At 27.6% G+C, this 18,162-nt stretch overlaps 1 protein-coding gene across 1 annotated transcript in view; it reads right to left on the bottom strand.

Annotated features, from left to right (window-relative positions):
- Nucleotides 1–380: 380 nt before the first annotated feature.
- Nucleotides 381–18,162, bottom strand: part of LOC136988723 (piRNA biogenesis protein EXD1-like) — a 51,267-nt gene continuing 33,485 nt past the window's right edge. Inside the window, exons 9-12 of the mRNA XM_067286679.1 lie at nucleotides 10,997–11,137; nucleotides 4,960–5,151; nucleotides 2,473–2,716; nucleotides 381–789 (exon numbers count right to left, since the gene is read on the bottom strand). Coding sequence (XP_067142780.1) covers nucleotides 554–789; nucleotides 2,473–2,716; nucleotides 4,960–5,151; nucleotides 10,997–11,137 — 813 coding nt within the window. The 3' untranslated portion in view covers nucleotides 381–553. The remainder of the gene's footprint in view (nucleotides 790–2,472; nucleotides 2,717–4,959; nucleotides 5,152–10,996; nucleotides 11,138–18,162) is intronic.

Below are 18,162 nucleotides of genomic sequence, written 5' to 3'. Positions count from 1 at the left end.
CAATGTCTCATATACAGAAGTATTCCTGCCAAATTACAAAATATTTTTGGTCCAGTGGTCAGTTGGTCAAGTATATAAAAGCAAATACAGGAGGGCATTCGCATACATATGGAATTTTGTTTCATCTTATTGATGTTTGGAATCAGGACCTTAAAACATTGAGAAATACATAAACCTGGCATCAACATTTGACTGATTACAATACTTTCTCCCTGTTTTATAACAGCCAGGAAAGTAATATGTAAGAAATGTGTGAAGTTAAAATATTTCTTGTCTATATTTCATAGTTTTAATTTTAAAAAAAACTAAAAATAACATAACCATAATAATAATAATAATAATAAATTAATCTTATATTAAATATAATTTATTATTATAAAAAAATGTCAGTAAATTTTTATTATTATAAAAAATTAATTACAATGTAGTTCTCTATGTGAAATATAAGAACTTTTATATTGTCAAAATAATACACATAGTAACAATATATTAACAGTAAACTTTAATTGTGTTCATATAAAAAGAGATAAAAAGATCAATTCTCAAAATAGCTTCATGTTTTATTTGCAGCATTTTTCTTACTTGTTGAAGAAACCATCATACCAGCAGGAATATATTCAGGGCTAGAATCAGAACTCTCCTTGATAGGCCAATCAATACGCTTTTTAGGATGAGTAAAATTCATATTTCTTAAACACTGTGTTGGAACCATTTTAAGTAATATTTCATTATTATTAGATGCACTTTCTTTGCTGTTAGAATTGATTTCTTTTACAGATGAATCTTTATCTGATAAAAAACAAAAAATACATTTATTAATTATGTTAAATAAGCTAACATGTAATAAGTAACAAATGTAGTCAACTATGAACTGGTACCAGATATTAATTAATCAATCAATCTAAACTTTTAATATCTACAGACCAATTAATTTAATATATCAATTCTATTAATATTTCTCAATAAAACTGAAATGCTTGCAAGATTAAAAATAATTTAAATTACTTTTTTAACTATCATCATCATAGACAATTATGAATTTGTAAAAACTTACACCAAAAATTCAAAAATTACAGGAATTGTAAGTTTTTCATATAACATTACTTTTTGAATGTTCTAATAAAGCAATTTTTCTATTATCTAATTATATCTAATCTATTGTTTGTCAAAAGTTGGTAAAACCAATTAAAAATGATTTTTAATGGAATGAATATAAAAATTCAAGTTAAAATTCAGTTATAAAGCGCAAGACTAGTGAAAAACCTCACATCATTTTTTCTTCCAATATCCATATTAAATCAGAGACCAAAACTAAAAAAATCAGCTATTTTATTCTTTCTTTATAAGCAATGCATTTCGGATTAAATTTTCTTAATCCCTCCTCAGACTTTCAATATAATAGTCATTTAACATGTTTTATCTAATATAATTGTATCTATTATTTAATTTTTCAATTCCTTTAAAATCTTATAAATTTTTCTTAAAACCAATTACTAATTTACATTACAAAAAAAAATTTCAAATATAATTTATTTAAAAATTATTTAAAGAAGTTTTGTTTGATACATCTGTAATTGTGTATACCCAAAGAGCTTGATTTTTGGGTATACCAAATAGAATGTTTTTGCTAGATTTATAATAAGTTTTCACTCTAGTTACTCCAGTAACTAGAAAAGATTCGTTTTTATTGAAAAATGATTTACAATGTAATGTTCCTCTAATTTATAATAATCCAAGAATTTCAATACAAGAAAATATATCATTATTCAAGGTTTTTGGAATATATGAAATTATGAACATTATCTCTATTTCTATTATTAGATACATTGTTTTTAGAAGCCACTGTTTACAGTCATTTCTGGCTTCTGGAAAAAATGATGCATCTAGTGATAAACTTTCTTATCATGTTTTTTGAGAGTATATAAAAACACATTCTTTAATATATCTATTTACGTCAGTAAGGCGTTACGTCATAATTGAAAACATTGGTGTGAAGAAAATGCATAAACTTCTTTGGCATATTGCTATGAGTTTAAAAAAATAACACAGTTGCTCAATCCTATTGAAATATACATTAGATTTCAATTGATGTTTATTAATTTTTGCAATAATATATTTGTTTTTCTAGGTAATATATTAAGATTTTATTAGGTAATATATTAAGATTATATTAAGATTATATATTAAGATTTTATAATTTAAAAACTTTTGGTAATTGACTGTATGTTGTTAAAATTTGTCAAGTTTATGTTTATTTTTGATTTTATGGAATTTAAATTTAAATGTTATTCATTTCACAAATCCATTTTGTGTTTATAACATTTTTAATGTACTTTTCACCATACAAATAGTTTGTTTTAGATCATTTGTTATTTATAAAAATTATTAGCATGCTACATCATTAAATTGATAATTATTATAGTATAATATATGAAATTAAAGAACAAACAATTATAAATGTGCTTTAAGTACCTGTTTGTTTTTGGGAAACACTATATTTTTTTGAATTTTCTTGTATCTTTACCTCCTTACTTAATCTCTCACTTTCTTTTGGATTTTTAAGACAAATATCATTACTTCTAATTTTAAAATCTTCAATCTTTGTTGTAATTTCAAAAACTCTATCATCATTAAGTTGTTTAAAATGGTGCAACATTCTTTTATTTTCTTTATTCTGTAGACCTTGAAATGCTGGAGGTAACAAGTGAGGGAGTGACTGGAAGAAACAACTTATTATATTATATATATGTATATAATTACATTAAATTGAAATAATATTTTGTAGTATAATATACATATTATACTACTAAATATTATATCAATTTAAGTAACTTTAAAAATACATTTATATCAGTTTTTACTATGTTCATTGTTTAAAACTATTATTTATTAATTTTCATTTTTTACAAAAATGTATTATATTATAGATTTATGGCACTGACAATTTGAGAATTTTTACAACGAGCAATTATTCATTGTGACATCATCATAATGCCAAGCTGCAATTTTTAATCATATTTTTAATTCATTTAAAATATATTTTCACCAACTCAAATTAGCAATGACTTGCTCATGTACATCATACATTTCCTTTAACAATAGAGTCATGCCAGTCATCTATCTAACACCTTTCAAGAGAAAATTTTTTAATTGAAATTACATGACTTTCGATTTGCATCAGAAGTTCGTATATAATTAATTGGAGCATCCTGCTTCTAAGGTTTCCATTTCTGGTTTTGTCTTTCATCTATCTAACTCCATTCTTGAGATTAAGAAAAGATAGACTGACGACAGTGGTAATTTTTTCAAGTTTCAGCCCAAGAAAATTATATCACAAACATGCAAAAATTTGTGTGTTTGTGATATAATTATTGAATAAAAATATTTCTATTATAAAAAAGTTTTTGTTTTCTTAATCTGATTCAAAATCAAATCACTATATTCTAATCATTTTCAGCATATTATCTTTTCTCAAAGATTACATAAAGGAATATATGTTATATGTTGGTCTTAACACTTAACACAATTAAGAAACAAAAATTAATTAGAACTTGATTTAAATTAATTCTAACTTGGCTTTTAAAACATAAAATTTTAATATATTCTTTAAAAATTGATTTAACTGATTACAAACTTACACATTTATACCAAAATTCAACATAAATATAAAATTTTGAGGAAATTCTTAACTCAAATTCTTATTTTTAAATTTGTCCTAAACTTAAAATTTAAATTAAAAAAACAACTAAAACTTCTGAATAGTATATTATCTAGTAAAATACAGGTTCTCTCATACAAACTTTCAGACTTGCAAACAATTTGACCATATATCTAAAATTTAAATTTTGCATGGATTATTGCCATTCATAAGATGGCATGAAGTGAGTCTTTGGCTGATAATAAATAAATTTTTAATAAATAATTAATGTAGCTTGTTTCTATTGCTTATTGACATTTATTGTTTGCATACTGTCCATTGCTGCTCATGAGATGGTGTTGAAATTGGTAACATTGGAGTAACTGTGTTTTTTTGCTATTGTTTGCATTTTTTATAAACTTTTATGATTAGTACTTCAAAAATGCATCCAAAATGTAACAGTAAGTCTAAAGTAGAGATAAATGCAAGGAATGTAGCTAAACTGAACTGAAAACAGAACTAAGTGCATTAGGTGGAAAAAACTGTGTTTGAAACACTGTTAGTAAGCAATGGTGAGCATGTAAATGAGCATAATGTATTCTATTAAGTACATTGAAAGATCAAACACTAACAATAAGTGGTTATTCTGTGTACAAATGTACTTTTTAGGTTAGTTTTAGTTTTCAACTTATGAAAAAGCCTTGGAAACCTATTAGTAAGTAGGAAAGCATCTGTATCACAAAAATCTTTATCTTTCCACTATTCCACACTTTTTATAATCTACTTGCAAATACTTAAAAATTTAATCTCTTTCATTTAAAACTCATGTTTATTGATATACTGTTGGTATTCTTTTGCTATTTTTATAGATAAATCCTAAAAATAATGACATTAAGTGTTCATTCTTAGATGTATATCAAAAAACTTATAATAATTTTAAATTTAACAAGTTAAATCATTTAATTTAATATTAATAACACATTTATGCTTTACCATTCTTGTTTTAAAAAGTATTTTTGCATTACCAATGTATATTTAAGTTCACTTATTTTGTTTCTATATATATTTGATGCCATCATTTTTTTGGTCCTAGACATGTTTCTCATCACTATTACATTTTAAAAAAAATTATTGACTAGTTTAAAATTTGTGCCTTGTTATATTTTTGTACCATTTTAAATATAAAAATTTAATATTTTATAGTTTATATACGAAAAAATTATCTTCTAAAAGTTAAAAAATTTTTATCTTTAAACAATATAATTAAAATTTGTAATATAAATGATTAAAATAAATAAATAAATTTTAAAAGTAAAATTTACCGGGCTTAATTGTAACTCTTCTTCAGAACATTCTCTTAGTACACTTAAATATATATCAATGCCTTCATTTAAGTCAGACAATAGATCTTCAAGTATTGCCCATCTTAAATCTTTCAAATATATAACATGTTTAACAGCTATTTTTTGAAGTCTTTTGGGTAATGGTCTTAATGTCCATGCTGAAAGTTCTTCCTAAATTAAAAGAAAAAAAATTTAATTGTAATTTTATACTTAAATAAGCTTTTATGAATATTTTAAAACATTGAGTTAAATGTTTTAAAAAGCTTTCAACTTTTTATTAAGATTAATTTCAGATATATCATATTAATTCCAAACAAACATGCATTTCTTTGATGATTAATATATCAGAAGTTCTGATGATTTCTGTAATATCTGCGAAGATAAGATTATACTATAGTATTAATTATTTAGCAAAATAAAAAATAATCTAATTACATCCCATAAATTTAAATGTTTATACTAATTATGAGTTTTTCTACAAATTCTTACATAAAAACTTCTTTTGGATTACATTGCTCAAAAGAAGAAAGAAAAAAAATTAACAGGTAATGCAAAATCAGATTTATATTGTAATCTGATTTTGCATTATCAAAACTCATATCATCAACTAGAATTGACTAATTTAAGATATGCATGTTATGACATTCATAAAAAAGTGAATAATCTTATCTTTTTTCCATATTCAATATGCTATTATTTCAGAAGTTGTAAGACACTATATGCTTCAATAAAATGTATAGCATCTTACTTTGTCATAAGAAATACTTCAAAATATATTTATTTACATGAATTGTTTTAATCATATATTTATTTACATTAAATTTAATAAGGTGTTCTTTTTGTTGTAGATATTATTTATCTGATTTTTAATTTTACATAAAAATAAGATCATTAATTGTTTTGTAATAATAGTCAGTTATTACAATATTTCCATAAGTATTTTGAATGGTGTATATTTTCTATCAAGTATATTTTTCTTTAAATATCCATTCATACAGTTAGTTACTTATAAGTTAATACAGTATAGCACCATTTATGTATCTCTTAAAGGACAGAACCAAACAAAGATAACTGAAAGATATTATCAAAATTTAAGTCAAACTGCATTATAAGATAGCAAAATATAATAATATAAATTTACCATAAAAATTATTAAACTTTTAACAACTTTTTTTATTATCTTTTATTTTACATATTTATTACAAAAATATAATAATAATACTTTCATTGCATATATTCTTTGAAATCACAGTGGTCAGGGTCAAATAAACATAATTTAAGTCTTATTCAGATCACTTTTTGTCCATTGACTTATTTCCTGTTTCATGCTAGAGTACTTTTCTTATAGACAGACTTATCAAAGTTGACCACAACAGGATAGAATGACCTTGAGAAAGAAATTGTCTCTAGGTCATTCTGTCCTGTGGTTGTCCAGTTTGATAAGTCTGTCTATAGGAAAAGTGTGCTAGCACAAAACAGGAAATAATTTACATCACTGCTCTATTTCACAGCAACAAACTCCAAAATTTTTGCCCATTCAAGATTCAAATACCTCTAGTAACAAGTGATATACTTCTTTTTATAATTTATTTTTCTTAAGTTTTAGAATGTCAATTTAACAATCATTAAATGTTCTATATTAAAATCATTAAGAATTGTACATACATTAAAACAGATCCTGAAATAAACTTGTTTTGTTAAACTTTGTTTATGATATTCTTTTACCGTTGTAGTGCCCAGGCACTATACAATTATTATTATTATTATTATTATTATTATTAATTTTGTGTTTTTAGCATTACACATGTCGTGTCAGGGTTTTTTTTAAATTTGTTTTGTTGTGCAATTCCGTTTTGTGTTATGGTATCGGTTTTTTTTTGGATGGTGTTGCCCGTCATGGACGTTGATTGGTCAGTGGCCTAGATCACGTGCCTTGTACATCATGCCTAATGGCAGGAGATATAAAAGCAAGAAACTTTCGTAGAGAGGTACCTTTTTGTCTGGTTCTGTCTCTGAGCTGTTCAACGGTTAACCCAATCTAGGAATTTCTGACCAACAAAGAAAAAGGACTATATGTGTGAGTTTCGAAGGGATTGGTAGAATCCGAATACACAAAGTCAAGACATCAAAATCTAAGTGAGCATTGACAAAGGATAAGTAAGCTATAAGGAACTTATGTAAGACTTTAAGACTTATTTCCACTGTCATATGTGATTTTCATTATATTTCGAAAACCCATGTATAATGTATTTATCATTAGTTTATAAGAGTTACGTGTTCTGTCCTCCCATGATTCTTTTGTATCGAAAATTATCTGTAATTGTCTATTATTAAATGTTTATTGTTGGATATCAAAGAGTTTGTAAGGTCCTTATTTATTGTCTTGCATATCCTTACCCTCCAAGTTCTCCTAGCAGACTCAGGTCTACTGTAGGTGTTACACTGTTAACAAACTATATGGGAAATTTACATATTTCAAGAATATTACAAACAGATAGACTTCCTCCTGTATTGTGATCACTTCAACCAATTAGTTGACAATCCACTGCTAACTCTCCCTCTCTCAGAAACAATACATCTAGTGTGGTCAATATTATGCCATTTAATTCTAAGAACATAAAGATAAGAAGTGAAAGAAGAAAACAAAGTGTAATTCTAAATGTGTTTTCTAAAAGAATATTGGGATATCTATTATCTTCATATATAAATAAAACTCTGTAACAAATTTAATATATTGAAAAAGTTTTAAACATTAGCAAAATATTTCACCTTTAAAAAAAATAGTGACAATTTAAGTTTAACATAAAACAATGAATAAATATGAGAAGTATAAACGGTTTTCCACTGTTTTACATAAATTAAACTTAATTATATAGTTTTTTATGTAATCACATATATACAGGATCCATATAGATCATTCCATCTGTGATTCCCTGACCAATTATGACATTGTTCCCTGTCTTATTAAGGTCTCTGCATTTCCCCTTTCCATTGTGTAATATTTGGCCAAGTCTATTTAAGCCCATTTTGCACACAATTATATAAATTTTTATAAATTAACACTTTATTCACTTCTTACAAAAAACAAAAAACTTTGTGTAAAATCAATTACATAATCAACTATGTCATTTCTATGTCATATAAAAAATTTCATGATTCTATCTAAATTTGTAAATTTTATTTAAATACGAAAAAGACTCATTTTGCATTGTAAAATCAAATTTTCATAAAGCAAGGAGGCAAGAAATTAAAAATAATTTAAACAGAATAAATCATACACTCTGTGAGAGGGAAAAATTGCTTAGTGTGTGCTATTTTTGGTTCAGCACTGACCCATTCAAGATCTTTACATTTCTTCCCAACTCTCCCTGAAACTTATAATGGGAATGGCAGAGTTTTGACAGAAAAGTGGGTCATTGTCAATGGAGTTTTTGAAAACCCAACTTTAACTCTATAGCAATATTTTGGTATACTTCAAAAAATGCGAACGTCTGAAATTCCTTGGGCCATATGAAGATGAAAATTTACTGTTAGAGATCATCAATCCATCAAAATTAACAGAATTATTATCTCCACATACTGTATGTGGTCAGCAGCAAAGAATATAATGAATAAAAATACATGAATTAAATGAGATCCACCACATGGTCCAAGATATCCTGTACATAATATTGTTAACCTGAATGACATTTCTTTGTCTCTCCCCACAATGTAAACTGACTGCACAGGTTAAACCAGATATCAATTGTGCAGGTCACAAAAATTGGAAGGGTGGAGTATGGAGACACAATCACTCCAGGAGGAGGAAGAATAAGATGTAAACAAATAAAATCTTGGTGATTATCACATTCCAAGTCAATATCAATTGGTTCAGGCAGCAGCACACTTGAAGTATATGCATCAGAGTTGATAGGCTTGGTTTTCTTATCCTCTCTATATAATCTGCATTGTTCAGCATTAGTCATCTCTGGCATTTCTGATTCCTTTCAAATTTTTCTTTCCAATGATACACATTTCTTACATTCCTTTGCAATTTATTTGACATCACGAAAAAATTTGCTTCAACTCACACTTATCAGCTTATAACTTTACAAATTCTATTTTGTTGTTTATTATTGCTAAATAATATTGTAGATCCTGTCATTCTGTACAAATCAATGCCAATTTCAATGTCCTATCTATTAGCAATCCAAAGTTATATACTGCCCAAATACCATGCAGCATTGCTATTTTCAGTGTTCACATGCAACTGCAACCCCCTCTCACAGTTGTACAGCCTTACCACCCACCATTTTAAATGTGAAGATAAACCTTCTATCCAACAAAATTTTAATCATTAGATTATCATTTATAGTTTACAAGATATAAGTATGACAAATCTTGCCATTCTTTTGGTTGCTCTAGTTTTTGTAGACACCCCTATACTGAACCGAATTTAAAGACATATTCGCATCAAAAAGGAGTAAGAGCGACAAACGGATTCTGTGGTATTTGCAGATTCTGACATTTCCTGCTAAAAATCTTATTCCCTGACTTTCCAGATCTGTATGGACCATGTATATATATATATATATATATATCAATGGACATAATATTGTTAAAAACTTATTTTATAATTTTGAAAAACTTTTTAAACAGTTATTTTTGTTAGAATACAGTTTATCTTGTTCAAGAAGTTAATTTTTTTTATATAAGAAACTTTAATGTAATTATTAATAATAAAAATTGTAAATTTATGAAATAATGCAATTATTTTTTTAATATAAATATTTTTGGGACTTTCTAAGCATCTAATATCTTTGAGACTATTGGCTTTATTCAAATAATAGCTGCAGCTACAGTTTTAATTTGCATATCTTCTCTGTGGTTTCTATTTCCTCTGAACATACTCTTTTGACTTCAACGGCCGGATGGCTGAGTGATTGAAGTGTCAGCTTACCACTATGGGAACCTGGAAACAAATCCAGTTAAGTTGAAAATCCCACAAATTTCCTGGGGTAACCTGTCCCAGATATTGTCAGGCTGCATCCCACACCACCCAGCTACTCATTGTGGGCCTAGCCAAATTCATAATGGACCTGATAAAAAGACCTTTTCAGTTTCCACAGGACAGAAAGAGTAAAAACAAAACTGTTTGATGTTCATTATTAATGAAGTATTTAAATATTTTATTTATGAACATTCTGATTTTTAAAACAAACTGTACTTGAAATGGCAGCTGGTATCATTCTGTATAGTGAGAATTACTTTCTATTTAGCAGTAATAACTAAATAATTAAAAAAAATACATCTACTATATATTGTACATTTTATGTATCTCATTTTCTGTTAAAGTTTGTTAAGTAAATACAGTATCTATTTACTAGTTTATGGTATTTAATAATTTTATGTTGTTTCCCTAAATTTTCAGAAATCCTAGAGCAGTAACTGCATTTATTATTTCAAGGTTTAAGGATGAGATTTAGTTATTTGAATAAAAGCTGATGTGCATAAAAATTTGTTATTTAACAATTTATAGAAGAAATTTTTATAATGGTAAATTAAAAAAAACAATCATAAACTTATAAGAAGTAATCAAATTCCTTTTATCCTGAAACATATGACACAAGATAATTAAAGCTGATGTTTACAACATTTAATCAACCAGGGGACAAAATGACTATTACCACATTAAACTTTATTGATATAATAATCCATTAAAGTGTGTTTTCAATATGTCCTAACAGACAAAAAAACAGAATACAAAACAATGTATCTCATTTATATTCCATGCTAATCTGCTTCAATGAAAGTCAGACTACCCATAACAGAAAAATTAAGGCCACTACTGCTATAACAAGAAAACATTTTAGAAAATTGTTTTCTTGTTTATAGCAGTAATTTACAGTATGTGTTTATAATTTATTTTTTTATAAATCTTTAATTTGTTTTCTAAAAAATATTTATAAACTTTTATTCTCTAATAGCAAATGTGAATACATGTAAAAAAATAATAATATAAAAATATTTGGTTTACCTCTTCAAAGTTTTCAGAGGATCTTTGAATATGAATATATCTTGAATCTAGATGCAAATATTCCATTAAGCACTGTCCTAGTCCTTGAACATGTTCAGGCATTTTATTTTTTTGTTTATAATATACGAATGTATCTCCTACCTAATGAAATTTAAATGTTTTAAAAACATAATTAATTATAATTCATATTAAATAATTAAAGCATTATAAAAAATTTCAAAACTACTTCCACAAGTATCTCTCTCAAAAGATGTATCAGACATTATATATTATATCTATGTAAATCTCATGCAAAAAGTTTTATTTATAAATATATTTGAAGTGCATGTGCAATAAAATTATATTATATCCAATATCTGAATGAAAATAATTGAAGTGTTTAATTCTTTCCATGTTGCTTTCTTGAATATTTTCATCAGTTTTTTTAGTTTCTAGAATTAGTGCTACTTGATATCATCATAAAAGTCATACTTAATGTGCTTATAGCTAATTAGTGATTTGCTTTTGGAAATGTCTCCTGGAAACACTTCTATGGGAAACTGGCCCCTATTTAGATATAGGACAAGTGACAAAAATCTGAAAAACTCCACACGCCAACTCATTGGTAAAAAGTAAATCTGACTGTTGGTCCAGTGTTCGGTGATTTTATCCAGACGGCCATTGGTGGTTAACAGTCATTTGAAGCATGGATGATTAAGGCAGACAAGCTGTCATCGTTCTGGAGGACCCAAAATCAAATCCAGACAGATCAACAAACCCAAGGATTTTTTGATGAATAGTCATTCTGAATATGTTGGACCCTATCACTCACCACCCAGCTGCCCCATTATGGGTCTAACTGAACCACTATAGCCTTGATAAAAGGCACTGTTAGTGCCCATAGGGCAGAGACAAAAATGTTAAAACACAGATCACATTCACAACAAAGAATGCCAACTACACTCGTCCCTCGTTTTTGTCACTTCACAAATATCACTCCCTCTGTCATTCTGCTTGGTTAAGATCTTTGCAACTTGATTGTGTCACTTTCCTAATACATAATATTATCAAAAATCACTAAGATAATAAAATTCTGTCTTATTTATACTCATATATTATATAAGTAATATTCTATAATAAGATACTTTAATTAGTAGGTTCAATGCTTGTTAATTAATTGAGGAGCCACAATTTAACATAATTTGTTACACAATAGAATCTAGTTTGGCTCCAGTTCTGTCTTCTACCCATATAAATGGAAATATACAGGAATTCATTTCTCCCTTTTTTTAGATGGTGCCACAAGTATGGGTAGAAAAACAAACCAAAAGCTGCAAATGCGGGTTTTGGTTTGTTTTTGGTTTGTTAGAGTTTTGTTGTAGGAGTGCACATTTACTTCAATAACAATTGTATTCTTATCAAAAGTAAGTCTTATTTTTATATTTCTTGTATTTATTCTATAGTCACATTTACATGTGTTCTATTGTAACTTTTTTAGAATCTTGTGAAATATTCAGTTCAGTTTAGATTTATATTTCCTGTACAATCAATGACTAGTCTACTACACAAAATGAGTGGAAACAGTGAAAAAAAGAAAAGACATTCTTTGAATCTAAAAGAAAAAACTAAAATTTTGGAACAGCTTAACAAAGGTGTTGTTACACAAACTATTGCTGAACAATTTGATGTTCATCCAACTGCTATCAGTAAAATAAAAAAGAAGAAAAGCATTTTTTTTTTACAAAGCATTACCAAAACAAACGTTATGGAAAAAAATTACCCAAGCAGAGGGGAAAAAAAACTTGAAAAGAGAGAATTACTGCTTCATTCTGTGTTAGTGATGGAGAAAAAGAAATGGCCTATGGTTATTCACTCTTCAAAAAATCTAAATGTTTCAAAAATATACACTTCAAAGACTTGCCAGTATGTTGTTCAGTCCAATTTGTAGATAAATTCAAAAATACAGTATTTCAAGAATGGATAAATGCATGGAAAACAGAACTTTAAAATCTAAAAGAAAAATTGCTCTCATCACAGACAACTGTATCAGTCATCATGAACTTAAAATGAAACAAATTGTACCTGTCTATTTACCTGCAAATGCTATTAGTTTTTTTGCAACCACTAGATTCAGGTATAATTAGTTCTATAAAATGCAGATACAGAAAAATACTGCTTACATATGTCATAGCTACAGTTGATGCAACTGATCAAATGCCCAACATTAATCTGAATGATGTAATGTACATGTTTAATGAAGTTTGGAAAGAGCGAAGCCCAGATATAATTGGGTAAAATCTCAATGCCTTCCTTCTATGTTTAATGCTGAAATATCAGCAAGTGAAGAACCATGGAATACTAAAAATGCAAGTGAACAAGATCTGCAAGACCTATTAAAGTGTTTCAGTGACATTGGTATTGTTGATACTATCAACACTGATGTAGTTGAATATGTTTCTTATGACCAAGACTGTTTGACATCATACTCCTTAAATGATGATGAAATTATTAAAGCTACCATATATTTCCGCGGATAAGTCGATAGTTGAATCATAAAAAAAGACCCCAAAAATCCGGAGTCGTCTTATAGGACAGATACAAAAAATTAGATTGAAACTTATATAAATTAAAACCATTATAAAAAAATGGACAAACCATAATTATTTACTAGTAGAGAGTAGGGCATGTCTACAAAATAGAATAGCCTGTATGATGTTTTTGTGATAGTCAAGGTCATTACCTGAATGCCCGAATCAGTGCAAACATTTGCAACAATAGCAAGGCAGAAAATAAAATTTGTTCATTCAAAAAATTACGGAATAGGACATAATTCCATATATGCTGTACAGTATTATTATCCAGAAGATGATCACTGATCTAAACTAAATTCATAGGCTGTTGATAGTTTGGGGGTCGTATTATAGGACAGATATATGCTAAAACTATAAAACTTTTACAAAAATTTATACCCCGTCTTATCTGAAGGCCGTCTTATCCGTGGAAATATACGGTATTTCTGACACTACTCCTGACTTTCAAGAATTAGATGATAAAATAATAGTGAAATAAATAAAGATGGTAATGATGCTCCAACATCTGTAGAAGCTCTCACTAACTTAGAAAATGTTGCAACTTTTTCCAAGCAAGAGGAGCCCACTTTTCAGACATTATGTTGATTCATAATCTTTGTTCAAGAATACTCACAATTTCATGAATTCAACAGCAGAAAAAACTAAGAGTTTTTTCAGTGTATGTAAATATTTTCTTTTTTATTTAATAAATATATAAAAAAATATAAATACGACTATACAAAGATAAAACTTTGCTTTTTTTTTGTCTTTCCTCTTCGCCGTTCACACCATCAGCAGTCCTTAGACGAATCACAAAATCTCGGAGACGACCTTTCTTTTGAGGCTACTGCCTCCGCAGAAAAATGTAAAATCAGATAAAAGCATCCTCTGGTGTTAATGCCACAATCATAATATAACATTTTAATTTTTTACTTTAAAATGTTATATTATGATTGTGGCATTAACACCAGAGGATGCTTTTATCTGATTTTACATTTTTCTGCGGAGGCAGTAGCCTCAAAAGAAAGGTCGTCTCCGAGATTTTGTGATTCGTCTAAGGACTGCTGATGGTGTGAACGGCGAAGAGGAAAGACAAAAAAAAAGCAAAGTTTTATCTTTGTATAGTCGTATTTATAGTTTTATATATATATATTAAATGTAAATAATGCTGGCCATGTATTTGTATTAAGTTTTTACTTTTTTCTTTTTTAGTTTAATTATTTATTTATTTACATATTTAATTATTATTTAATTATTTATTAAAAACATATTTTAATGATAAGACTACATTATCATTAAAATATGTTTTTGGACCACTGAATCTAAATATATCTATTTTGTTTCACCCTTTTATACAGTAATGTATTAGAAACAATTTTTTAAACTTTATTATAAAATTAAGAAACGTTATAGTTACATTTTGTGTGGTATATGAATAACAAATTTTACTGCAATATAAAACTTTAAAACAAAACAAAAAATAAATACATTTTTTGTGTGTGTTGGTACAAAAGTATTTGATTTTGTCATCCAATTTTGATGGTCCCAAACAAGTGACAAAAACAAGGGACAAGTGTATGGCAAACAAAAGCTTCCAACTTTTTCTCCAAACCTAAAATTTAGCTAAATTTACGGCAATTGTCAGCATAATTTTTGAGTACAAAAATGGAATCTGATGTAACCAATTTGGTACAGACATCCATAATTGGCAGCCCTAGTCTTTAGGAAGAAATTATGTCTGAAGTATTATTTCTTTCTAAAGACCACATGTATTGATGATCAAAAATGTAGAAAATCTCTCCAAAGGCCAAAGGGTGTTTGTGATAAGTTTCCAAATCAGCTTTTAACTGATGTGACTTTAAAAAAGGACACCTGTGTAGATGACTCAACAGTTAAAAATTAGGTGCACAAATTTCTGAAAATGTCCAACTTAAATCACCAAACGGCGTCCAAAATTTAAGTTAGAGAGGTATCCAAGATACAGAGTATTGATAAAACGTAAAATTATAGAGATATACAGTATATTATAAATTTCACACACACACCTAAAAATTAAAAATAAAAAGAAATTTAAATAATCTCATTTAAAGTAAACAGCAAAATTCTTGATCATTATAATTATAAATAAAATACTAGATAATTTGAAATGGCTTAGAAAGCATTAGGAAATGGTAGATAATGACACACAGTTTAACCTGATTATAACGTCATCCATGGGACTGGCAATTTTATGACATTATAACTGAGTGTCATTATCTGCAAGGTCATAATTTCAGCCCCATAAAAAGTACCAAGTGTGTTTAAGAATCTATTATAAAACCAATTCTAATTTAACATCGTATGTATTACCATAAAATTATTTCTTAATGGTAATACAGTATACTGTATCTATTATGGTAATAATATTTTATTATCATATGTATAAAAGTGCAAACTAAGGGTCAAGTTATAAACTTCATAACGTAACCATATCTGTAGCTGTAACTGTATCTGTATAGCATGGTTATAAAGTCCGTATCGTATTCTGTAAGAAAACTTTGGATAGATCAAACTTTTAAGGTGGGGATACGGAGACTTGACAAATTGCGCATTTGCTAAGTCACGTTCAGTCAATATACAATCGGAAGTTGTGCTGGAAGCAACCAACAAAACTTTGACAAATTGTAACTTTTGACCGACAATGCTACTTCTGAACAATATAAAATTTTAAGATAGGAGTTATTTGGGTCATAAAAAATAATAAAATGAATAAATAATTATAGAGTTAGATCTGGCAACAACTACCGATGATTTTGCACATGCTCACGATGGACTGCTTCATAAGCTGTAAAACAAGTTTGTTCCTTAACGGATACAGAAACAGCCTTACAGTAGTTTATAATTATTGCTATAGATATCCAGTGTAGCAAACATTTATGAATACGGATACTGTTACATTACGGGGTTATGTTAAAGTTGGCAAGCTTACATAAGTAACTATGCAGACTAACCAATCATCATGTCATTTAGAGATTTCGGTGGGGTGAGGTTCGCCCCACCGAAATCGGGTCGTGAGAGTACCACCCATAGTCATTCTAGGAAATGGTCTCTGACCCTAGAAACTGAATATACAGTATTTTCTTTGTTAAATAAAATTTGTAATCTAATTTTGTAAATTTGGGAGTGCTTTAAACATGATGTTAAAAGGATTTTATGTTGTTACAAGTGGGTTTTTTTTAACATTATCTAGTACAGTAAAATCGTGGGATCGATAAAAATTTGATGTTATATTATGGTTGTTGTTACATCCAACGACATTATAATCAGATTAAACTGTATTTTGTGAAAGCATATCATGTCATATTTGCTCTGATAAAATGCTAAAATTGCTAAAGAAAAGAATATAACTTCACACACAAAAAAAATCATAAATAATATCATTTCTCCAAGTTTACTTATTTGCATTAATTCCAACAATACTATATAAAAGAAAATCTTAAAAATTAACAAATACATTGATATGAATTATTAATAAAACTATCTAATGCCTTTAGAATAAGTCACATAATATAGAACAACTGCTTAGCTGAAAACTATGTACTGTAAAGTTTTGAAATAGTAATCAAGAACATGCACTCAAACATAAACATAAAATTTAAATGTATGAGAAATAATTGCAACAGAAACTCCAACTACCTTAGATAGATGAACAAAAATATTCTAACATACAAGGCAATTTTAAGTCTCTATCCATTTTTGTGAAAATGGTTACAAAATCATTTGTCTGCAGGTAGTGTGAAACATCTTGATCCAAGAAGAGAGAATCGCTATTGTTTGTGCAAGTTTTGGTGGATTAACATACACAAAAGTACAGAGTCCACTCATAAATTCAAGAAGTCTGCTCCTACCATAGCGAACATCAGACTATTGGTTACCAAATTTGGGAAAATGGATAATATATACGATGTACAACATTCCAGGAAACCACCTTACAGTACAAAATGTTTCAACATGTAATAGGAGAAAGAGGACAATGTCACCCGCCAAGCAATGTGCCACAATCTCTTGAATGCTATGGAAGAGGAAAACTTGATGTTACAGTACATACATTCCATGTGTGTTAATCCACTCAAACAAGTCCAAAACATAGTGATTCTCTTTTCTTGGGTTGGCATTCTTCATGCAACTTGCAAACACATGATTTTGTTACCATTTTCAAAAAATGACTTGAGATTATAATCACCCTATATATTGAAATCCTTAAATACAGTAAAACCTCAATTTAAGACTAATTCAGGTGAGGGAAGCTGAAGCATTAAAGCTGAAAGTCCATTATATAATATAGTAATGTGTTAAAAAATTGAAAAATTAGTTAGTTTATCTATTTTTACTTATGTAGATATATTTGTGTATTAAAATGTGTTAAAATTAAGTATATATGAGAAGTTTAATTTTACAGAAGAGTTTTCTTGCTTTTGTACTTTTTGTGCTAAGAAATAAGTATATGACAAAAATTGAAATAGATAAAATTTTTTGGAAAATATATTTTGAGTGGAGACTCTTGATTTGAAAAAAAGAAAAACAAACTGTTAATTTAATTACATATAAAATGCATTTTAAAATTAACAGTGTGTTAAT

Source organism: Centruroides vittatus, unplaced genomic scaffold, assembly GCF_030686945.1.
Source record: "Centruroides vittatus isolate TY-2023 unplaced genomic scaffold, ASM3068694v2 scaffold_386, whole genome shotgun sequence".
Taxonomy (NCBI): domain Eukaryota; kingdom Metazoa; phylum Arthropoda; class Arachnida; order Scorpiones; family Buthidae; genus Centruroides; species Centruroides vittatus.
The sequence above is the reverse complement of the archived record's forward strand: the minus strand, read 5'-3'. Positions and strand labels throughout refer to the sequence as shown.